The sequence below is a fragment of the Microcaecilia unicolor genome, chromosome 4 (genome assembly GCF_901765095.1).
Source record: "Microcaecilia unicolor chromosome 4, aMicUni1.1, whole genome shotgun sequence".
NCBI lineage: Eukaryota > Metazoa > Chordata > Amphibia > Gymnophiona > Siphonopidae > Microcaecilia > Microcaecilia unicolor.
Window position 1 is genome coordinate 125,233,519 of NC_044034.1, and position 25,127 is coordinate 125,258,645.

The 25,127-nt window shown below is 41.5% G+C and overlaps 1 protein-coding gene across 1 annotated transcript in view; it reads right to left on the minus strand.

Moving 5' to 3' along the window:
• The window catches only part of KLHL1 (kelch like family member 1), a 683,807-nt gene that overhangs the window by 195,410 nt on the left and 463,270 nt on the right, over positions 1 to 25,127 (minus strand). Inside the window, exon 7 of the mRNA XM_030202420.1 lies at positions 7,689 to 7,913. Within this exon, the coding sequence (XP_030058280.1) occupies positions 7,689 to 7,913 (225 nt within the window). The remainder of the gene's footprint in view (positions 1 to 7,688; positions 7,914 to 25,127) is intronic.

The window sequence follows — 25,127 nt, forward strand, 5'->3', positions numbered from 1 at the left end:
GAGTTATTGTGCCTAAAGGCAGATAGAACATACAGACACAAATACCTTTTACATCTTTTCAGTATTCCATTTGTATATAGAAAGTGGGAAGGCATAAAATATAGAACTGTTTTACATGAAAGGGTGGTATACCTACAGAATTTTGTTACCACATATGGAAATAATGTTATCCTAAAATGTATTTTAGATGGAGGAGAATTTTGTAGAGGGCTCTACCAAGGAGTCTTCATATGCTTTTTTTGTTTAATTTGATGCTTCTGTTTAATTAGGAATATTGTAAAGGTTAAGGTCCTCCTTCTTATTCATAAGGCATTCTATGCCAGCATCCTGCTTTCTTTGGCCTCTGCTCTGATCCCCTGTTTAGTCCTTCATCTTCTACGATCACAGGATAGTAACCTAACAATCCCCTTGATGACCCGTTCACAACTTGACTCTACTAGATATTCTGATTTTTATTGTTTAGCTCCCTCCCTTTGGAATTCTCTGCCAACCGTACTGCGCATTGAATATTCCTTACAGTAAATTTAAAATTGCTCTCAAAACCCACTTTTTCAACATGGCCTTTGGGGAGTAACCTCACTTTTCGTTTTGGATTCTTGAGCTGGTGGATGTAGGCTCCAGGACACTTTGCACTTGCTCTTTAAATAATTGTGTTTCTCCTTTCCTCTCTGTATCTATCCTTTCCTATCCTGGTACTGGAATTCATGCTTTCATCCTCTATTTTGTTTTTGTAAATTGCTTTGGTGTTATTTCCTTCAAAAGGCAGTACATTAAATCTCAATAAATGAAAATATAGTCAACATCTAATATTTAAAACAGGTTGTAAAATGATTCAGGTATATATAGTAGTTGATGTTTTCATGATTTACAGAAGGAATTAGTTACGTTTTTGAATTATTTAAAAGCATTAGGCATACCCATTAAATTTAAATGAGCGTGTATTAAATAGAATGTCAGTTTGGATGTTTTTCTGAGAGCTGAGAAAGGTCAAATTTATGAGAAACTAAAAAAAATGTGATCCTTGCAGGTACTGTGCAATTTTGAAAGACACAGAGTTGGTACCTTTTATGTGCATAAAATAAAATTAACCCATCAAAGTCAGCCATATCTAGGTGAATAAATTCTTAGGATTCCTTTTACTAAGCTGTGATAAAAGGAATCCTAAGTACAAAGTGTCCTGTGTTAGCATAAGTGCGTGTTTTTGAGGCACGCTGAGGCTCCCTTTTACCTCAGCGGGTAAAAGGCTATCTTTTTCTGAAGACAAGAAATAGCCATGCAGTAAATGAACCACTTGCCGCATGGCCAGTTTGGGGAGGGGGAGCACTTACCACCACCCATCGAGGTGGCGGTAAGGACTCCCGTGCTAACCTGGCAGTAACCAAGCAGCGTGCAGCACTGCCCAATTACTGCTGGGTACGCACTGGTACTACAAAAAGTTTTATAGCACCGGAAATGGCGCATACTGGGGAGTGGAAAATATCACCAGGCTCCTGCAGTAGCCCGGCGGTAGTTGCGGATTGGCTTAGCAACCCTTTAATAAAAGGGCCCCCCAGTTGCCTGAGAATATGTACATACTTTCATAATGTATGCACTTTTGGCTAAATAGAAAAGAGGTGCTCTGGGCACATTTCAGAAACATAGAAACATGACGGCAGATAAAGGCCATATGACCCATCCAGTCTGCTCATCCTCTGTAACCCCCAATTCTACCTGTTCCTAAGCGATCCCACATGCTTATCCCATGCCTTTTTAAATTCTGAAACAGTCCTCAACTCCACCACCTCCACCGGGAGGCCATTCCACGCCTCCACCACCCTTTCTGTGAAATAAAATACTTCCTTAGGTTACTCCTAAGCCTATTCCCTCTTAACTTTGTCATATGCTCCCTCATTCCAGAGCTCTCCTTCATTTGGAAAAGGCTCTCTTCCTGTAAATAAATGCCCTTGAGATATTTAAACGTTTCTATCATGTCTCCTCTCTCCCTCCTCTCTTGCAGCATATGTACATATCTTCTATTTAGAGATTAGCCTGGATAGAGGACTTTGTGGAGTACCTGTGTGTGAAAGGATTGGTAAAATTAGGGAAATAAGACATATTTCACAGAGATAAGGCATTTACTTTAGTTAAAATGTAGGTTTTTACAAAAGAAATTGTATAAGTGTCAGTTGAATTCCCTAGTCTGATCATTTTAGGTGATTTTAATATATACTATGAAGCAGTATTCTAGTGATTTGAAATATATTTCTTGATAATATGCAGAATTTGGTTTTCCGGTAGGTGATTCTTGGGTGCAGGGCATATGTTGGTCCTTTACTTTTGCTGTTGGCTGCCTGGGCACAGCGTCTTATATCTCTGCTGCTATTTTGGATCTCATTCTCTATAGGTCACATTTTTACTCAATGATTGTTATTGTGGTGAGCTGACATTTTTCAATTAACGTTTTTTAAAACGGTCTCTTATTTCATCTTTTCTCCAGTTGGCATCTAGGCATAGTTCAAGGGTACTGGGTGACACACTACAAAGCTAATAATAGCAGTTAAAAAATCAGCTGAAATATTTTTTTCACTTAGGGGGTCTTTTAGTAAGCTACGGTAGTGGTTTTAGTACACGGTAGAAATCAGCTGTTGATAAATGCTGAGACACCCATAGGAATATAATGGGCATCTCAGCGTTTACCACCAACTGATTTCTACCGTGAGCTATAAATGCTACCACGGCTTAGTAAAAGACCCCCTCAGTGCACAATTAAGCTGTGGAATTTGTTGCTGTACGATGCGGTGAAAGCAGCTAACACTGCTGGAATTAAAAAGGTTTCGATAAGTTCCTAGAGAAAAAAGGTCAATAAACCACAAATGGCCAGGTAAATTTGAGAATGCCACTGCTTTTTCCTGACTGTATGTAACAAGGAACATATCTATTCCTTGAGATCCTACCAGATACTTATGACCTATTGGCTACTATTGGAGACAGGATACTGGGCTTGATGGACCTTTCATATGATCTATAGTAGTATGACATTTGTTATATGCTTATGTTCTTGCTGACTAGAGTGCTGTTGGACAGTTCTCTATTACACCTTCAGTGTCACTTCTGGCCTGGTAGCGACCTATCATAATAATGCTTGCCATCTTTGCTCTCTCTCAGACCTTATTTTGCCATCTCTGAGCAATATATTGGCCTAACCAGCCCAACTAGCCAGAGGGACCTATATTCCCCATACTTCAGGATGTAATATTAAGGCACTAATTAAAGGCTTGTTGTAGACAACTTTTATTGAATACTTGAAAATATTGTTGCATAAATAACTCGGCATTTTCTATTCAGCAAAAGATGCCTACTTCAAAGAAGTCATTTTATAATTAGCATTTTACTCACACATACTGGTAGATATGAACAAAAAAAAAAACCTTTACAAAATCATCCCCATTCTGTAGTTCAGTTAACTAGAAACTTATTTCAAACATATCAACCATATAATCAAGGCTTGGCCAGCTGTGCTTTCAGAAAGAAAATAGAGGTACGCCTTAAAAAAATTCAGAAATAGTTATCTAATGTTCCTTTATTAAGACAATTTACAAATCTTTTTTTCTATACAGCTAGACAAAATTTTAAAAAGTAGCTTTTTCTCTCTCTCTCTCTCTCTATATATATATATTTCTATAGATATATTTGAGCCTGCAAAGAGGTGGGATAAGGTGGGATATAAATGCAACAAATAAATAAATAAATAAATAGATAGGCAGCTGTTTACTCACGGGAAATGTCTTGCTAAGAATTGCCCCCTACCACACACGCATCTGGGAAACATAATTGTGCTGCTTATAATGTGGGGACTTTTGTGTGTCTCCAAAAGGGGCCAGAGTCAGGAAACAGCCAGGGTAACCCTGTGACCCCTCATGGTAATACCATTTTATCACTGCTATGGGTCACTGCAGCCATTTTGAACAGCAGGATCTTTAGAGAAGGATTAATAAGGGATCACTCCTGCTCCCACTGGAAACCAGGGTGCCTGGTATGACCCACTATAAGGATTACTGGTGGGGTATGGGGGCTATGGGGGATCAAAGGTGTTTGGGGGTATGATCAGGGGGTAGAATATATTTGGGGGATTGAATGTGTTTGGAAGGTGATGAGGAAATCACATGTTTTCAGGGGGTGATCTGGAGGGGATATATTGCTGAAGGATCAGGAACAACCTACAGAGTGGGAGCAGTAATTTTAAAAAGCTGTGCCACACACATATGGGGGTATGTTGCACATTTGATTTTCCCACATGCAAATTTTAAATTCACTGCTCGCATTAGATGTGGGAAGAAATAAACATGCACTCCTGCACCTAAGATGCTCTATATTTGGCTGAGCGTTTTGTAAAATACTGTTGGGATTCTCCATGTCCTAACCAAAATGTCTAAATTTCACTCGTCATGTTCTTTCTAAAATAGTGATCCACATATAAGAAATCCCATATACTATAGCAGGACATGTTTATCCACCTTTCTGACCTCATTTGCAACTTTCTTTAAATTAGTACCTTTTATTTCCTTAATCCTGTTAATCTATTTTATCTAACCATATGTTCCATCTTTGCTTATACCCTATGCTGTCTATTAATATGTTTTACTGTGTATTGTGTTGGCATTGTAATGTAGTATAATATGTTATAGTATGTATTGTTGTTTGAATATTTTTACTGCTGTAATTGTCTATTGTTTAATCCTTGCAATTATAAATCCGAACACCTCAGGATAATATCAAAACACAACAAATAACTCTTTATGTCTTACTTCTATAACTAGCAATACGCAGAATAACTCATAAAGCTCTGAGACAACTGATGGCAAGAGTTAAAACTATCACATCTTCATTTATCTTACAATCAAGATCAATGAAATATAAAATGACAGCAACACTTATTAACTGCTACAGCAGAGCATATGGTGGCATCTGTAATACTCAGATTCCCCAAGACATCAAAACTCATCCTGGATAAATCAAGAAAAGAGCTCTTCTCCATTTGCATTCAAGTTACATGAAGAGGATGAGGGAAATGAGAAGTTACTGGTTTGAAGACGACCTGAGATAGGAAGGAAAGAGGGAGAAACCAAGACAGCCATAGAGAAGAGAAAAGAGTTGATAAGGAAAGCATATGGGGATGAACAAATATAGATGTAGAAAGGAATAGACTGTAGCAACCAGAATGGAGAAGAAGAGAGAAGTAAATAATAAAAAGAGTATTGAAGGAGGTTGATTAGGATATGTTGGTAGCTATAATATGTGTAGGTTATGAAGAGGAATAAGATAGGTAATAGAAAAGGAAAACAAAGAAGTTGCTATAATTGCCCTTCACTGGGGAGGTAATTTTATAAAATCAATTATGCACATATTTGGCCACATATGAAAGTAAATGGCCTCTTACAAAGCAGCCAAAAAATACAAACTTTGACATGATGGTGCATATTTTGCCAGTAGGCATGTTCAAGGGTGGAGTGCATATATATGCACATAGATTACAAAATATGTTATCTATATGCCTACTTAAAAACTATGGGCTAGATTCTATATATCGCGTCTAAAAACTCTGTATAGAAAAAAGTATGCCTAGGCATATTCTCTAAAGCAGGCTTAATTAGCCTTAAATTTCCACACAATATGAGCGCCTCTTCACGCGGCCAAACTTACTTGTGGATTTTAATGCCATGTTTTACTTGGCATAAATCCTGATGCCTAAATTAGGCACAGAGTGGGTGTATTCTATAACAAAGTGCGCAGATTTTAGAAATGCCCATGCCCCACCCATCGCCATGCCCACTTTTCACCTATGTGACTTAGAATTTAAAAGCGTCTTTTACTAAGGCGCGCTCGCGTTTTTAGCGTGAGCTGAAATTGTGGCATGCTAAATGTTAGAGACACCCACAGGAGTACATTGGCATCTCTAACATTTAGCGCGCCGACAATTTTAACGTGCACCAAAAACGTAAGCGCACCTTAGTAAAAAACCCTCTAAGTGTACCATTTAGCAAGTTGTGTGTGTAAATCTTAATTAATGCCAGTTAGTGCTAATTGCTTGTAAACATCCAATTGACAGCGCTGATTAGCTAGTTAACCAATTAAATTACGCGCACTTTCATAGAATACACTTTGATTTCCATGTGGAAATTAAGGTGTGATATATAGAATCTCGGGATATAGGAGTGGATACTTATACCTGTTCCAGGGTGAACTCCGCCAGGGTGTCAGAGGCGGTTTGGGGGAGGGAAGATATCAGGTGGCTATGTACTGCAACTTATGAAATCAGAGAGGAGGGCATCAGGGGAATGGTACTTGCTACTTTGGGTGGGGAGGAGATCAGGAGGGTTGGAGGGATGGTATCTTGGTATTGTAAAAATTCTTTGAGGCTATCTGGAACAATGGTCCATCTGTTAGTACCCTGATGCTCCCAGGGAGGAACAATAACAATACCTGTATATTATAAATGCAATCTGAGGAAAGGGGGAGTAGGAGGAGTAGGCTCTTGAACAACACCAGTAGACGACGTCAGTTAGGAACAATCTCTTTATTTAAATATACACTCGACTCAACACAGCCATGTTTCGGCACTACAGATGGTATATCAAATCAATGACACTTTACCCTCTAACTCTTGAGATGCCATTATGTTTCTTTGAATGAGGCAGATGTGTTATTCATTTAGCATTATAATGATCTACTTTGCATCTCATAATTATGCAATGCATGTTGCACAAAATAATTGCATATTAAATGCAAATAGTGCATGTTTTGTCAGTTAACATGCATTATTCGGCAACTAATGTATGTTATTCCATTACAACTTGTTAGTAATTTTCCATCTAAATCAAGGGACCAAGAATTCAGAGCACAATAAAATTTTCTCTCTAAAAGGGTAATAACCTCATCTGTATTTACAGATTTTTCCCAATCTGTGCCTATGGAACAACACATAAACACAGGTTGGCAGGGTTTAATTAATTTGGAATTTTGTATTCTTCATCTTTAATCAACTGAAACTTCATCTTCCCTGTCCCAACTATGTTTTCCAGATCCTAAAGGGATAAGATCAAAGATATGTTTTAATTCCATCTTTTCTTATCAGGCAGCTAAATCTTGGAATGTACTATCAAAGAATTTAAGAACAGAGTATAATTTTATGCTATTTAGGAAAATGATAAAAGGACTAATTTTTGAAACAGAAAAATGCTCAAAAAGTGGCATAAAGTGGCACTTGGACATTTCCCCTCTGTTTACTAAGCCATACTAGCAGCTGCCATGCTGCAATGCCAACATAGCCCATTCAAAGATAACGGGCTGTGCCGGCATTAGCACACAGCAGCCGCTAGCATGGCTTAGTAAACAGGGGAGTTGCTAAAACTTCCAAATCAAAAAATGTTAAACACATTTTAAAGATGCTTTTCTATGCAGGTCATCTACAGAGTATCCAAATCACAAGGTGGTGTGTCCAGAGCATGTAGGGAATGGATTTAGGCGTTGCCAAAATTTAGACTTTTTCTGACATAATAGAACAAAACAAAAACTTGCAGGGCTACAATTTAGACATAATGCTGCATTTTTGTCAGCAGAAGTATGCTACTGTACATTCTATATTACTACAGTTTTTGGAAGTATGATGCAGCAATGCCATTCACATCATATTTAAAACTTGAGTTCCTCACCTAAACCATGCCGATGTGTAGACATTGGAGGTAAGACAGTCCAAGCTTTGGTTTTTGGATTATAACTTTCAACAGTGTTTAAGGTCTTCAAGCCATCCCGGCCTCCAATTACATAGAGTTTATCATCAATGACAGCCACTCCAAACTGTAGCCTCCTTCCGTGCATCAGTCCAGCCTGTATCCATATGTTTGTTCGGAGGTCATACTTCTCTATTGTTGTTGCACCTAGGAACACACATAATGAAATAATTTACTTTAAAAGCAGAATAGCTGCTTATTGTGTATTTTATAGCAGTTTTCATTTTTTTAATTCAAATCTTTATTGAGAGAGTATTAACACTCATCTAGGTTGGTAGCCATAATCCTTAAGGGCCAATTTTACTAAAGGGTTGCAACACAGAACAATCTCCGGCCCAACTTGTGTGCCGGCGGTAGTTCCACCCTGAGTGTGCACCATTTCCAGTGCTTTCAGAAATACCCACAGAGGGTTACCCGGCAATAATCGAGGAGCGTCATGCACTGCCTGGTTACCTCCGTGTTAGCGCAGGAGCCCCTACCGCCACCTGAATGGGTGGCAGTAAGTACGTCCCCCCCCCCCAGTCACACAATTTTATCAAAGGTCTTTTGTGTGTGTAAAACCAGCTTCATGGCATTTCCTCTTATATTCATTTAGCACAAAATGTCCCTTGTTTTAGAAGCATCTCCATGTATCAGTAGCAGCATGTGCAAGCATAGATTCTATATACATATAAATAGTGATTTCAGAAAGCCATTATTTAGACATGGAGATCCACATCATGAAGATATTTCAAGGGGTCATTATGGAGGCATGTTGGGAATACACATGTATGGGAAAAGTTTTCACCATTTGGTTTTATACCAACTCAGAGGTATACAATGCTTTAAAGTGAAGAAATGTAGAGTGAAATAATGTGAAAAGGAGGTGGCCAAGGCCAGAAGGATGTGTGGCTGCACTGAGAGGAGCATAACTAGCAGAAAAAAGGAGGTATTTATGCCCTTGTACAAGTCATTGGTGAGACTTAATTTGGAATACTGTGATCAGTTTTGGAGGCCATACCTTGCCAAGGACATAAAAGGACTCAATGCCATTCAGAGGAAAGCAATCAAAATGGTATGGGGTCTGTGGTACAATTAATTTCTGATGAGACTTGAAGACTTGAATATGTAAACCCTGGAAGAGAGGAGGGGCTGTAGAGATATTAAACAGACATTTAAATTCTTGAAAGACATTAAGGAAAAAAAACTCTTACAAAAGTGGAGAAGCTCTAGAATTAGAGAAAATTTAATGAAGTTGTAGCACCAGGAAATACTTCCTGAGAAAGAGGGTCGTGGATGCCATTAAATGGAAATATTTTTATTTTTATTTTTGTTACATTTGTACCCCGCGCTTTCCCACTCATGGCAGGCTCAATGCGGCTTACATGGGGCAATGGAGGGTTAAGTGACTTGCCCAGAGTCACAAGGAGCTGCCTGTGACCTCTATTGGTAGTACCGAAAGACTACCACTAGGGTTTGCAGGCATCACTTTGAATGATGGTGTCAGCAAGGGCAGAAGTGATTGGGGATCACTCCTGCATGGAGCACAAGGAATCAGGGATTTGATAAAGGTATGCCTGGGGGGGGGGGGGGGGGGGGGGGGGGGGGGTCCTTGTGTGTGTGTGTGGGGGGGGGGATCTTCTGATGTGAGGGGATACCTTCCAGGGGGGTTCTAAAATAAAGGTCCTTTTTGATTGGGGGGGGGGGGCTCTGATTGGCAGTCATTATGGAAGGCTTTAAAGAGGGGAATTGGCCTTGGGGGGGCACTCTGTCCACTATAAATTTGACAGGTTCCTGGACCCTGTAAGATGTGGCCCAGGAGACCTTTTATAACACAGCTTGCAGTGTGCATCTGGTGTTCATTGCAAGCTGCATTACACTATTTACATAGTAATCAGCTGCTTTACATGCATTTACATGTTTTGCATCTCACTGCTATGTACCACATGTGTTAATGCCCTTATGCGGCTTGATAACTACCCTCCTAAATTTTCCCCAATGTAATCCTATCCCGATACCACTTGAATTTGAGCAGCTACATTTTTGTCTCCTAAGGAGTAAACCATGTAATCATGTAACTTTAAAAGTAGACCCCACAAGAAATTAATTTAACTATCAGTAATGTGTCATTGCATCTTTAAAATGAGAAATGAACTGTTCAGTTCTCTTATGTTACAGTCTGTCAGAAATATACTAAAAATTGGATCTATTTGCAACTTGATGAAGGAAATTATTGTGCCTCATCATTTGATACCATGATGTGTAGGAATAATAAAAAAATCATTCTAATTATAGCTCTTGTTTTTTTCCCAAACTGAGAAACCCATATTCTTTCACGAAGAAGTCATTGAAGGCATGCAGTGCACTGTAGTAGAGTAACATGAGTGGAAAAATAACATATATCACAACAATACTGACAGCCAACAAGTATTACACTGTTCTACTTTATTAATCAGAGCACAAATAAGTGTTTAATAAACACCACGTCAATAAATAAAGAGACATATTTCAGTTAATTCACTATGTCATAAATTAATTAATATGAACTGAACATGTTCAGTATCTTGTTCCATGCACATACAGCTAATAACGCTTTGTCTCCAAAGATTAACTCTCCTTTCAGACAGAATTGACACCAATAAAGCTTTGCACTGTAATAAAGGTTATCATTCTGTTGAGCTTAGTTTTTCCAGGATTTGGTCGTTCTTTTGGAACTGAGGCAGTAATAAACTGAAGGAAAATAAACATCATTGTAACTATTTTTTGTTAATTGAAGTTGAAAAAAAACCCCTCATCATTTAAATTCAATTTGTGTCCAAGTGCAACAAAGCAAGAATAATAATATACATGCCTAACTGGATACATTCAATCCCCTGGTAGTCTTCGAAAGACATAAGAAATATAAGCTAATTTGCACATTCAATTAAGAAAGGTGATTTTTTTCCATGCTTTAATTTAAAATTAGGAGATGCAAAAATGAATTAATCAGCAGATTAGAAAGAACATACTTTGCAACTTATTTTTCAATAGGGATGTTCATGTTGTCCCTTCAGATAGCGCCAATGCTTTTCTTTTTTTTTTTCAAAAGCAGTATTTAGAGTGCATGATGCAAATGTAAATTTTAAAGAAAAAAAGGAGGAAGAGAATCGATCTCCACAAAAAAATAGAAGAAAGACAAACAATGGGGACAAATCAAACGTTAAAATAATGGAGAAAAGCAGTGTGCAAACCAAGGTTTTTTTTTAATATGTAAAAGTCCTTTATTTAAAATAGTGCTGACCACAGTTCTTGTATGGGACTCGACGTAGGCCGTGTTTTGGCGCTCTTGCCTGCATCAGGAGTCCAAATCAATCTAGAGGGAGTCCAGATAAGGAAATCATAAAAATACACATATAAAATACAGCAAAAGGATCCTTTTACTAAAGCACAGTAGGTCTAATGTGCCAGATTTTATATACGGCACCTAAAAAATCCGTGCGGAAAACATTTCCAACTAAGTGTGGTCTATAAGAAGCGCCCAGATTTAGGCATGGTATATAGAATGCGCTTAGTCAATATACCAGTGCCTAAAACTACGTGTCTCTATTTACAGTAATGAAAACATGGCGTAAATCCCTGCATGTAGATATAGGAGCAGAGGGCCATATTCTATAATTATTTTTATTTATTTTATTTATTATTACATTTGTACCCCGCGCTTTCCCACTCAAAGCAGGTTCAATGCGGCTTACATAGTAATAGGGATTACTATATGGGGGGAGAAAGAAGGAATCTGGTTTTCTTTGGGGCGGGGCAGGGTGTGACATTTCAGAACACTCACAAAATGCCCATTTCCACACCCATAACCCTGCCCCCTTTTGCCTGCACTTGTTAGAAGTTAGGTGCACTGCATTACAGAATACGCTTAGCGAGTTGTGCATGTAAATTCTAATTATTGCCAATTAGTGCTCATTATTGCTTAAGTGCTGTTATCAATGTTAACTAGCTTGTTAAGCCAATTAAGTTACATACATTGTTGTAAAATACGCCTGGATTTTGCCACGGATCTCTAGGTACACTATATAGAATCCAGGGGATTGTGGGCCTACTGTACATTAAGGGGTCCTTTTACCAAGCTGCGGTAAAAAGGGCCCAGCACTAGCAGTGGGGGGCGTTTTTGCAGGGGGCTGCAGCCCTTTTTACCGCAGCGGGTGAAAAGACTAAAAAATGGCATGGCCATGTGGTAAGATTTCACCTACTGCATTGTAATGTGGGGGTGAGCACTTAATGCCACCCACTGAGGAGGCATTAAGGGCTCCCACAATAACCTGGCAGTAACCAGATAGCACGTGGCGCTGCCTGATTACTGCCGGGTTAGTGCTGTGTTAGAAATTAACTAGCTATTTTCCCCTCGCTCTCTCTCTCTCTCTCTCTCTATATATATATATATAAAAGAGGTGATCTTATATGTGGGACATAGATGGCTGATTTTGGATGGGCTTGAGCCCAAGGTAGGTGGGCACAGAATTCACCTCATTGCTCTGCTCTTTGCCCCTCCCCCTGTCCACAAACCCAAAATATTAAATAATTGAGCTGACGGGGATCCCCATACCCCGCAAGCTAAAGACTTACTCCTCCTTGGGAACCCGGCAGCACTTGCCTCGAGCTGATTCATGAACAAAAACTGAGCATCTGCAGAGGGGCCAGAGTTGGTGTCAGATTGAGGCAAGTGCTGCTGACTGGAAGATCGCTGACTGCCCAAGGAACAGGAAGTCTATTTCCTTTGTATTGTTGTACATTCTAACTTCTTGAAGGCTGCTGCTCTATTTCATTTAAAACATAACATCTTTTCCAATCTTATAATGCCAAAAAATTACTGTCACAGAAGAGCACTACAAGAATTAGTCTGTGTGATAATTCTACCCCATTTAACAGATTTTCAAAGCAAATTGTTTTCATAAAATTTGGCACACTTGATGCTTTTCCAATCCAAATTTTGAGGATTTGTGAAATTTGGCTTTACAATACCAAAGTGCTAATATAGGAATAGCTATACTGGGTCAGATTAATGGTCTGTCGAGCCCAGTGTCCTGTTTCCAACAGTGGCCGATTAGGGTCACGGGTACATGACAGAAACCCAAATGGTACATTCCATGCTGCCAGTCCCAGGTTAAGCATTGGCTTCCCCATGTCTGTCTCGAAAGCAGATTATGGACTTTTCCACCAGGAATTTGTCCAATCCTTTTTTGGACCCAGACACACTAACCGCTGAAACCACATCTCTGGCAACAAGGTCCAGAGCTTCTAATTCGTTGAGTGAAAATATATTTCCTCCTGTTCATTTTAAAAGCAGTGTCCCCTAGTCTCAGGAGCATAGGAAGCCCAGTGTGCACCCTGTGTGACACACCAAGGGAAGCCGATAGAAGGGGCACAGTTTTCATGTCTCAGCTTCCCTTTCACCCTGTGCAGCTGCACTACTAGCACATAGCTTGAAACACTGTGTTAACAGGGTTCAAATTGTATCACAGTGATAGAGAGGATCAAATTGGAGGTGCGCTTTATGTTGAAGACGGAATTGAATCAGATAAAATAAACATTCCTCATGAGACAGATAGCAGTGTGGAATCATTATGGATAGAAATTACATCTGTGAAGGGAAGGAGTAACAGGGGTGATATGATACAGATGTTCAAATATTTGAAAAGTATTAATCCGCAAACGAATCTTTTCCGGAGGTGCGAAGGCAGTAGAATGAGAGGACATGAAATAAGATTGAAGGGGGGCAGACTCAAGAAAAATGTCAGGAAGTATTTTTTCATGGAGAGAGTAGTGGATGCTTGGAATGCCCTCCCACGGGAGGTGGTGGAAATGAAAACGGTAACAGAATTCAAACACGCGTGGGATAAACATAAAGGTATCCTATTCAGAAGAAATGGATCCTAAGGAGCTTAGCCGAGATTGGGTGGCAGAGCCAGCCGGTGGTGGGAGGCGAGGATAGTGCTGGGCAGACTTATATGGTCTGTGCCAGAGCCAGTGGTGGGAGGCGGGGCTGGTGGTTGGGAGGCGGGGATAATGCTGGACAGACTTATATGGTCTGTGCCCTGAAGAGGACAGGTACAAATCAAAGTAGGGTATACACAAAAAGTAGCACATATGAGTTTGTCTTGTTGGGCAGACTGGATAGACCATGCAGGTCTTTTTCTGCCGTCATTTACTATGTTACTATGTAAATGGCTCAAGCCAGGACTGGAACTACCGCTGGTGTCTGAATTGGTCCGGTGATAAATACATAAGTACATAAGTATTGCCATAATGGGAAAGACCAAAGGTCCATCGAGCCCAGCATCCTGTTTCCAACAGTGGCCAATCCAGGTCACAAATACCCGGCAAGATCCCAAAAATGTACAAAACATTTTATACTGCTTATCCCAGAAATAGTGGATTTTCCCAAGTCCATTTAATAACGGTCTATGGACTTTTCCTTTAGGAAACCGTCCAAACCTTTTTTAAACTCCGCTAAGCTAACCGCCTTTACCACATTCTCTGGCAACAAATTCCAGAGTTTAATTACACATTGAGTGCAGAAAAATTCTCCAATTCGTTTTAAATTTACTACATTGTAGCTTCATCGCATGACCCCTAGTCCTAGTATTTTTGGAAAGCGTGAACAGACGCTTCACATCTACTCGTTCAACTCCACTCATTATTTTATAGACCTGTATCATATCTCCCCTCAGCTGACTTTTCTCCAAGCTGAAGAGCCCTAGCCGCTTTAGCCTTTCCTTATAGGGAAGTCGTCCCATCCCCTTTATCATTTTCGTCGCCAGTTCCAGATTAGAGTGCGGTAAACCCACGTTGGGCTTACCACCACTCTGTAAAAGGGTCCCATATACCGCAGGATGTGCAGACGCATGTCGTGGTAGTTTTCTGCTTAGAGCGTGCTCATCCCGCACTAGAAAATATATATTTTTTATTTTCCAGTATGGAAGGTATGCCCATGGGCAGAGAGTAGGGGTACCTGTGCTAATTTGGTTGAGTGAGCACATTACTGCGTGCTACCCAATTAGCATGAGAGTAGAGCGGGAGCCCTTACCGCTTCCTAAATAAGTGGTGGTAAGGGTCCCATGTTAATGGCCACATGCTAATGGGGAAATTAATGTGCAGCCATTACTAAAAAATATGGAAAGGCAGTCATTTTACTGCCGCACTACAAGTGGCCGCAGCACACAGAAAACTCGTGTGCTAGCAAACAACACCAGTCACTTTTTAGCGCAGCTTGGTGAACCCCCCCACCCCCCAAAAAATGAACACATAAAAATACCTCTACATTGGTAAATATAAAAAGCTTTAAAATCAAATTCAAAATTGTATTGACAACAAAGGAGCAGAAAGAAATAAAACCAAAAGTGTATAAACTGTCCTCAATGTACACATTAGTAACCAACATAACTATCTAATATAATAAAACGCACCGTGAACATTCTGAAGACAACGTTCTGAAGTCACTCAAACACTCCCTGGCTGTAGGGTTCGTGGATTCATGGTGTGAAGCCAGCCAGCCGTCTCTGCCCCGCCCTCGCGTCAAACGTCATGACGTCGAGGGCGGGAAAAAAAATGGATCGCACCCACGCACGCGGTTCCGGCAGCGCAGCGTCAGGGAAGGAGGCGGCGCTCCCGACGTCTCTAGCCTTCCCTTCGCTGTGTTCCGCCTTCTTCTGACGTCAAGGATGACGTCAGAAGAAGGCGGAACACAGCGAAGGGAAGGCTAGATGTCGGAAGCTCCGCCTCCTTCCCTGACGCTGCGCTGCCGGAACCGCCACGGAGGTAAATTTAAAAAGAAAAAAAAAAAAGGGATGTTGGGGGGAGAGAAGAGGGTGGGCAGTAAAGTTGAACAATGGGAGCGGAAGGGCAGGGGAGAAACGACAGCATGGCTGCAAGGGGGGGTCATGGAAGGGAGAGAGGGGAATTGCTGGAAAAGGATGAATGGAGGGGGCAGGGGACAGAAGAGCATGGATGGGCATGGATTGGGAGGGCAAGGCTCAGGGAGAGGGGAATTGCTGGAAAGGGATGAATGGAGGGGGCAGGTGACAGAGGAGCATGGATGGGCATGGATTGGGAGGGCAGGGCTCAGGGAGAGACGGGAATTACTGGAAAAGGATGAATGGAGGGGGCAGGGGACAGATGGGCATGGATTGGGAGGGCAGGGCTCACACACTCTCTCTCATATACAATGTCTTTCTGACTCACACTCTCACACACTCTGTCTCACACTGTATCACATTCACTCTCTATGTGCCACACAGTCACTCGCTTGGTCTCATACACTCACTCTCACAGAGAATCTGTGTCTCACACACACTCTCTCTCTCGCGCACACACACACACACACACACACACACTCTCTCTCACACTGTGTCTCACATACACACTTGCACACACTCTCATTCTCACATACACACACTCTCTCACAAACACACTCACACCCAGACTCACTCTCTCTCTCACACACACACACTCACACTTTCACTCTGTCTCTCACACAGTCACTCTCACATACACTCTCCCAAACATACACACTCCGAGGAAAACCTTGCTAGCGCCCGTTTCATTTGTGTCAGAAACGGGCCTTTTTTACTAGTAACTAATAAAAAGTAATAAGCTTGCACGTGAACAAATCTTTAAAAATCACAGTAAATAAAGAATAGTAATGATAAAAAAAAATGAATGCAATACATTAGAAACAACATTGTGGCCGCATTATAAAAAGAATTTGAAATGAAAACAAGTATACATCATAATTATATATGCATATAAATATATATCATTAGTTGCTACAGAAGTAATTAATAAAAACCTAACATTTTGGGTGAGCCAATGTTAGTCCTAAAAATCACAGTAAATGATAATTGATAATAATTTAGAACACAAAAAAATGTAATACATGGGGTGTAAATATTTAGAGAAAAAAACAAGATATATACATTTATATAAGTGAAGGACAATTCTATAACTAGGCGTCCATATTTATGTGCTCCTTGTGCATGTAAATGTATAGAATACTAGCTCTAAGGGGCCCTTTTACTAAGCCCTGTAAGCGTCTATGTGCACCCAACGCATGCCAAAGTGGAGTTACCACATGGTTACTGTGTGGCTCTTGCGGTAATTTCATTTTGGTGTGTGTCCGTAATGCATGCCCAGAAAATATTTTTTTTTCTGGAGCGCATCAGCTATGCACACCAAGTGGCATTTGGCACACGTAGGTCATTACCACCCGATTACCGCATGAGACTTTACCGCTAGGTCAATGGCAGGCGGTAAGGTCTCAGACCCAAAATAGACACGCAGCAATTTTGATTTTGCCACATGTCCATTCTTGGCAAAAAATTAAAAAAGGGCTTTTTTACAGGTGCACTGAAAAATGGATTGGCATTCACCCAAAACCCGTGCCTACACTATCGCAAGCCATTTTTCAGCACACCTTAGTAAAAGGACCCCTTATGCAAGTAAGAGTACACTTACCCATGAAAGTGACAGCAGGGAGCCCTTAACGCCATCCATGGATCTAGCGGTAAAAGCTCACACGCTACATGCGCGGTGGCTGGTTGACATATCCCAAGTGCCGATTACCGCCAGAACCGGCATGCGTAGGAGGAAATAAATAATTCATCCATGCATTATGGGTGTGCACCAAATCTGAAATTACCGCCAGAAGGGAGTGCTGGCCTGGCGGTAGTCTCATTTGGGCACACACTGCACACACTTGGTGCGTGTACTGGACACACATAAAAATGGAATTGCTGCCCAGGGCCACATGAGACTTTACTGCTAAGTCAATGGGTGGCGGTAAGGTCTCAGGCCCCAAATTAATGTGTGCCGATTATTTTGCCGCATATCCATTTTCGGCCAAAAAAAGGCCTTGTTTGCAGGTGCGCAGAAAAATGGACCTGCGTACGTCCAATACACGCGTCTACACCAGCGCAGGTCATTTTTCAGTGCACCTTAGTAAAAGAGCCCTATATTCTACTGTATGCTAAATCCATTAGCTCACCTTAGTAAAAAGACCTTGTAGCTATAGAATAGTGGTTAGGCACTCTAATGCCATTTATATGCATGTACAATTACACATGTAAATGGCAGTAATGTATAAATTGAAAGACACAAATGGTACTTAAGTTTAGGCGATGTGCTATATATTGAACAAGTTTTTCCTTTCCCAAATAAGTCATAAGTTTATATTTTGAATGTGCAGTTTAGCTGCCCGAATTCTGAAGAAACTTGTATTCCTATGAGCTCTGTAAAGTGCACATCCTGCAGTGGTGTGCTGAAGCTGGCTCACACCGGCTCGCGAGAGCTGTTTGTTAGTTTTTTAAGAATTTTGAGAGCTAGTTGATAAAATAGATACAAAATTTGGGGTCTGGCCCCCTCCTCACGTCCTCCTCCCCTGTGGCACAGACATCTTTTCTCCCCATCGCCCCAATGAAGCACCTTTCTGCTCTCTCTCTCTCTCTCTTCCCCCCCCCCCCCCCCCCCCCCCCCCCGGCACCATCAGCAAGAGCAGGCTGCTTCAGCCAATCCTGAGGGTCTTCCTTCAGCCTGTCCCGCCCTCAGGGATGGAAAAGACTTAAGGAAGATCCCTGGGATTGGCAGAAGCAGACTGCTCATCCTGATTGTGCTAGCATTGCCTAAAAAAATTGTGACTGAAAGTCGTTTTCAGTTGAATGTTTATGGTCTGGGTTCCTTTAGTTAGTTGAAGGCATCTGGCATTGAGAACCCGAATTTTGATAGTGATCTTTTTGGATGCATGTTTCTGGGTTGTCTTACTGCTTAATTAAGAAGCAACATACTCTTTCAATATAGTGACAATAAGCTCAGAGTTCCATCTGATCCAGTTTCTTTATCCAGTGCATTTATCACCTTAAGGGTTTTATCCAGTGGTGTGCTGGTAAATTTTTAACAACAGGCTCTCTGCCATAAATAAGTAAATAAACATAAACTTTTAACGTTCAGCACCTGATTCTCAAAGTGGACATATTCCAAACACTATAATGAAAATAAAATTATTTTTTTTCTACCTTTGTTGTCTGGTGACTTTGTTTCTCTGATCATGCTGGTCCAGTATCTGATTCTGCTGCTCTCTATCTGTTCCCTTGACTCCGTTTCCAGGGCTTCCTTTCCATTTATTTCTTTTCTTTCCTCCTTTCTTCTTCATTTCTGGTCCTCCGCAAACTTGACTGTACAGTGGATCCAGCTTCTGCCTATTTTCTCCATCCATGTGCAGTTTCTCTCCTCACTTCCTTTTCCCTCATCTAATCTCCTTCCTCTATCTTCCCTCCATGTCCAGCATTTCTTCTCTCTCCCTTCCCTCCCCTCCATCCATGTCCAGAATTTCTCTTGCTCTTCCTGCCATCCATGTCCTGAAACTCTCCTCTCTCCCCTGCCCCTCTCTACCCATCCATACCCAGCAATTCTCTTCTCTCCCCTGCCCCCTCTGCCCAGCAATTCTCTCCTCTGCCCATCCATGCCCAGCAATTCTCTCCCCTGCTTCCCTCTGCCCATCCATGGCCAGCAAATCTCTCCCCTGCCCCCCTCTGCCCATCCATGGCCAGCAATTCTCTCCCCTGCCTCCCTCTGCCCATCCATGCCCAGCAATTCTCTCCCCTGCCCATCCGTGCCCAGCAATTCTCTCCCCTGCCTCCCTCTGCCCATCCATGCCCAGCAATTCTCTCCCCTGCCCCCTCTGCCCATCCATGCCCAGCAATTCTCTCCCCTGCCCATCCATGGCCAGCAATTCTCTCCCCTGCCTCCCTCTGCCCATCCATGCCCAGCAATTCTCTCCCCTGCCTCCCTCTGCCCAACCATGCCCAGCTGTTCTCCTCCCTTGCCTCCCTCTGCCCATCCATGCCCAGCGGTTTTCTCCCCTGCCCCCCTCTGCCCATCCATGCCCAGCAGTTCTCTCCCCTGCCCCCCTCTGCCCATCCATGCCCAGCAATTCTCTCCCCTGCCTCCCTCTGCCCATCCATGCCCAGCAAGTCTCTCCCCTGCCCCCCTCTACCCACCCATGCCCAGCAGGTCTCTCCCCTGCCCCCTCTACCCATCCAGCGATTCTCCTCCCTCCCCTGCCCCTCTGAAGCATGTCCAAAGATGTCCTTCGCTCCCACCATCCCCTCCCGCTCCCCTCCGTCTTTTTTTAATTACCTCCGTCGAAGCGCACGCCATTTAAAGCCCTGCTGTGTGCTGGCCGTCTCCAGGCTTCCCCTGCTTGATTCGGATGATGTTCGTGCCTTAGTCCCGCCTTTGTGAAAAGGAAATGATGTCAGAATGAAGGCGGGACTAAGGCACGAACATCATCCGAATCAAGCAGGGGAAGCCTGGAGACGGCCGGCCAGCACGCAGCAGGGCTTTAAATGGCGGCGCTTCGACGGAGGTAATTAAAAAAAGACGGAGGGGAGCGAGAGGGGAGGGTGGGGGCAAAGGACATGGTTGTACATGCTTCGGAGCGGCAGGGGAGGTAAGCATGGCCTGTGATGGCGCCCTCCTGCCCTCCTGGCAATGGAGCCGGCTCACCCCCAACAACAACCGGCTCGCAAGAGCTGTCAAAATTTAACAAGCGGCTCTTTCGAGCCGGTGCGAGCCGGCTCCAGCACACCACTGGTTTTATCTCTTAATGGAACTGGAGAAACATGGACTGAGGTAAGTGGTAATTAAAACACAATTTATCATGTTACCTGATTATGATTTTCACTTTTACATGTAGAAATCTGTGAGAACACTAATAATCTATGTTTGGGGGTGAAATTCCTACCATGCTCATGTTTTTGATTCTCTAGGCATTCTCCACCTTATTCTCATTGAGTTTTTCCTTATGTAACCCAGGATCAGAACTCCTAACAGTGACGCAGGATACTGAAAACATCACATGGTGACCATTTTTTGCAGCAGTTTTTGTAATAGGCACAAGACAGAACTTTTGTTACTTTTTTACCCTGTCATGTTCTAGATAAAGCTTTGTTTTTTTTTATCTATTTGAATTTGCATCCCAAAGTAGATACATTAAAAATGTATAACATACAGTTACAAAAAGTAAAACCAGATCATAAATATACAAATACAGGAAGCCGTAGATATAATCACTGATTCCTCCTAGTAAATAAAACCCATTATCATTTTGGGCCTCAACCAGGAAAGAACCACTGGCACTGGGAAATACTGTAGGCTCTCACTCCTGCTATTTGCTTTGCAGCAGCATTTTGAATCATTTACAGCAGGGATGGGCAACTTTGGTCCTCGAGGGCCACAACCCAGGTGGGTTTTCAGGATTTCCCCAAAGAATATGCATGAGATCTATTAACATGCACTGCTTCCATTGTTGACAGAAACAAAAAAAATGCAAAGATCTGCCACAGAAATAGCAAACCAAAAGAAAAAAAGCAGATCACATATATAACAACCAATGAGATCTGGATAAACATGTAAAAAAAAGGAGCACCATCGCTCAGGGTGCTACACATGGAATCACTGATTTTACAATTTAACGTGCAAATTCTGGATTTTGTGAAAATATTGTGTATATACAAGAAGAACCAATTAAGGAGTCAAGTTTTACTTTACGTATCAAATTTTTTGCTTTGTGAGGTGATTTTTAAAGCCAGAGGGAGACACAATTGCCTGCTTACTCATTCCTCAAAACAGTAGGTCCCAGTGAACAGCTAAATACACTTGTGTTTGATTCAGAGATGTAAATGTCAATAGGGAAGTGTCCTCCACCCCCACCCACCCCCACACACACAAGTTGCAAGGCTGGCTACTCCTGGAGAAAGAGCCCACTGTTAAAAAATTTCCCAGCACACCACTGACTTCCACCCTCTTCTGGGAAGGATCCAGGAGCCTTAAAAGGAGAGATATGGCTCAGCAGTTATCAGAGATTCCCCTGAATTTGTGGAAGAGATGTATCAGGGCTTAAATCTGCTGTTGAGTCTACTTAAATTGTGATTGAGTGGTTAGAAAAAAATGATTAAATATGTTACTGAATCAAAGCCAAGCTGAAGAAATATTAAATTCCTTCAATAGTTCTGAGTCAGTCTAAACATTCTCTTGTGGAGTATTACAGCTCAGAATTTCAAGTATTTGATACACTTATGGATAACATCCTTAACAGTGGTGATGGAGATTGTGAAGCAATAACTCAAACTTGAAGAACTTAAAAAGAAAAAAAAGGTTCAGCATTATAACAAAATCATCATAAGCTATAACCATCTAATCTAGACAGGAAATCATGGATGATACAAGACTGTGCCATTCATTCTTACTGTAACCATTTAAAAAAATATTTTCAGACAGCTGTCCGATGTAGTCAGTTGCTGGACATATACTGCTGATCGAAAAAGTTTGCAGTCAAAGCAATCATGATGCAAAAAAACCCCAAACCTTTTCTGAAGACGGGAAGGTGATAGAAGTAGAGGACATGAATTGAGGTTGAAGGGGGGCAGACTCAGGAGTAATGTCAGGAAGTATTTTTTCACAGAGAGGGTGGTGGATACATGGAATGCCCTCCTGCGGGAGGTGGTAGAGATGAAAACGGTAATGGAATTCAAACATGTGTGGGATAAACACAAAGGAGTCCTGTTTAGAAGGAATGGATCTATAGAATCTTAGCGGACATTGAGTGGTGACGCTGGTATTTGGAGAATAAAACCGGTGTAGGGCGGACTTCTACGATCTGTGCCCTGAGAAGGGCAGGGACAAATCAAACGCAGATATACATATAAAGTATTACACACCATGTAAAATGAGTTTATCTTGTTGGGCAGACTGGAAGGACTGTTCAGGTCTTTATCCGCCGTCATTTACTATGTTACTTCCTGACATTACTCCTGAGTCTGCTCCCCTTCAACCTCAATTCATGTCCTCTAGTTCTACCACCTTCCCTTCTTCAGAAAAGGTTCGTATGCGGATTAGTGCCTTTCAAATATTTGAACATCTGTATCAGGTCACCCCTGTTTCTCCTTTCCTCCAAGGTATAGGAAGGAATGGATCCATGGAATCTTAGCAGAGTGGGCTTTGGCAACTCCAGTAGTTGGGGAGTATGTCCAGTGTCAGGCAGACTTCTATGGTCTGTGCCCTGAAAATGTCAAGAACAGATTAAAAAAAAACCCCAGAAAAAAACCTAACAGCCTTCAATTAGGGATGAGTCTTTAACTCATGGACTTGACATGGGCCGTGTTTTGACGCACAGCACCTACATCAGGGGTCATTCAAAGAGATAAATATAAATCACGAAGAATCCAGTCTCAGGGTTATAGCTCATGCAGTGCCCAGGGATGATATACCTTGTAATACTCTGCATAGACTTTATCTGTTAATCCAGGATCTAGGGACTGGGTCAGAGACCAGTAAGAGTTGCTGCTGAGCTGAGAGACATTCATGTGTGTGTTGTGGTCCTGCAGGAGCAGGCCACCCAAGGATACTGTTATGTTTATAGAATTATCTTTGAGTATTGCTTCCTTCCTTCCTGTGAAGTGAACAGGAGCCCACCCTTCCATGACATCTTTAATAAATATTATTTGTTTTCACCGTAACGTGCTGAGTGTCTGTTGCTTGTCTTACCCAGCTCCACGGTCCGCCCTCTGTCCTGCTACCACAGGCCCCTTTGGGGTGAATTCTATATATGGCACAAAAAAATTGGTGTTGAATAAAGCGCTATTCTATAAACTATGCTTAAAAATAGGGGTGGTTTATAGAATACTGCTTACGCCCGGGAATCACACCTATCTTTTGGTGCGTCCATTTGCACCATCTGAAACGTGGTGCAAAGCCCCGTTATTCTATAACAATGTGTGTTAAGTTTAGGAACATCTCTTCATTTTGCCATGATCCTCCCATTTCTTCGCAACCTTTTTTTCAAATCATGCATAAAGTTCAATTAGCTTTAATTAATGCCAATAATTGCTTGCTAAAAAGCAATTATTAGTGATAATTAGCTTATTATTCAATTAAATTGTGTGTGCCAGTTGGGCAGATGCTCAGATTTGCACACACCAATTTTTGGCAACTTTTACAGAATTAGGGGGTTTATGTGCTTACAAAAAGGTAATGATGGAGCAGAGTGAACCCAAACTGTTTCTGCATAGCCCATGTTTGCTCGTTCCTGTCTCCTGCACAGTATCTACACCTACTTAGAACAAAAATATTTTTATTTATTGCCTTGCCTGAACAACTATGTGTTCAGCCTCAATTCTGTTCCTCAAGTGAGTGAAGAGACCTATTACAGATCTAAAAAGAATTGCAATTAATATTTGTTCTTGTGTATACATTTCATTATAAAAATAGCTCATAATTGAAGGCTAATTACTATTATGACTGCAAAATTCTTATGACTGATAAAGAAACCCCACACTTAGAAACATCTTATGTGAAAGTGCTTGTCGTCTCATTTTTGAGCACAGGGAAAATATGTAATTTTCTCAAAATTCAGATTTCACAGCTCTGAGCTCTAACCACTAAATAATCAAGACATGCTTTACATTAAACATAAAATTATTACTACGAATAAAGAAAAATACACTGCCTCAGCAGCAATGACACCTTGAACTCCTCTTTTTTCAACTCTTCTCCATACTATGTTTTGCCATGCTAAGATTTCTATCTCTTTTCAGAAACTCTGAAGATAGACTATCCGTTTTTGCATCCTGTTCAAGCTTCTACTAACCTATAAATGTACTCACTCTGCTGCTCCCCAGTATCTCTCCATACTCGTCCTTCCCTACACCCCTTCCCGTGCACTCCGCTCCATGGATAAATCCTTCTTATCTGTTCCCTTCTCCACTACTGCCAACTCTAGACTTCGCGCCTTCTGTCTCGCTGCACCCTACGCCTGGAATAAACTTTGTGAGCCCCTACATCTTGCCCCATCCTTGGCCACCTTTAAATCTAGACTGAAAGCCCACCTGTTTAACATTGCTTTTGACTCGTAACCACTTGTAACCACTCGCCTCCACCTACCCTCCTCTCCTCCTTCCTGTACACATTAATTGATTTGATTTGCTTACTTTATTTCTTGTCTATTAGATTGTAAGCTCTTTGAGCAGGGACTGTCTTTCTTCTATGTTTGTGCAGTGCTGCGTACGCTTTGTAGCGCTATAGAAATGCTAAATAGTAGTAGTAGTAGTAGACTAGAAAGATGAATTGAGGGTCTCTTGCACTGACTAATCTTTGTGACCCACAGATTAAGCTTTAATTTCTGGAAAGATTTTCTTCTGCTTGAGGGGCCCTTTCACTAAATGGCATTAGAATCTGTGCTTAGCACATCTTAAGGTGAGAATAAAATATTAATAATAATACTATTGGACTGTTGGTTTAGTCATGAATTGTTAATGAACGTGAATGCTGAGCAGACTGGATGGGCCA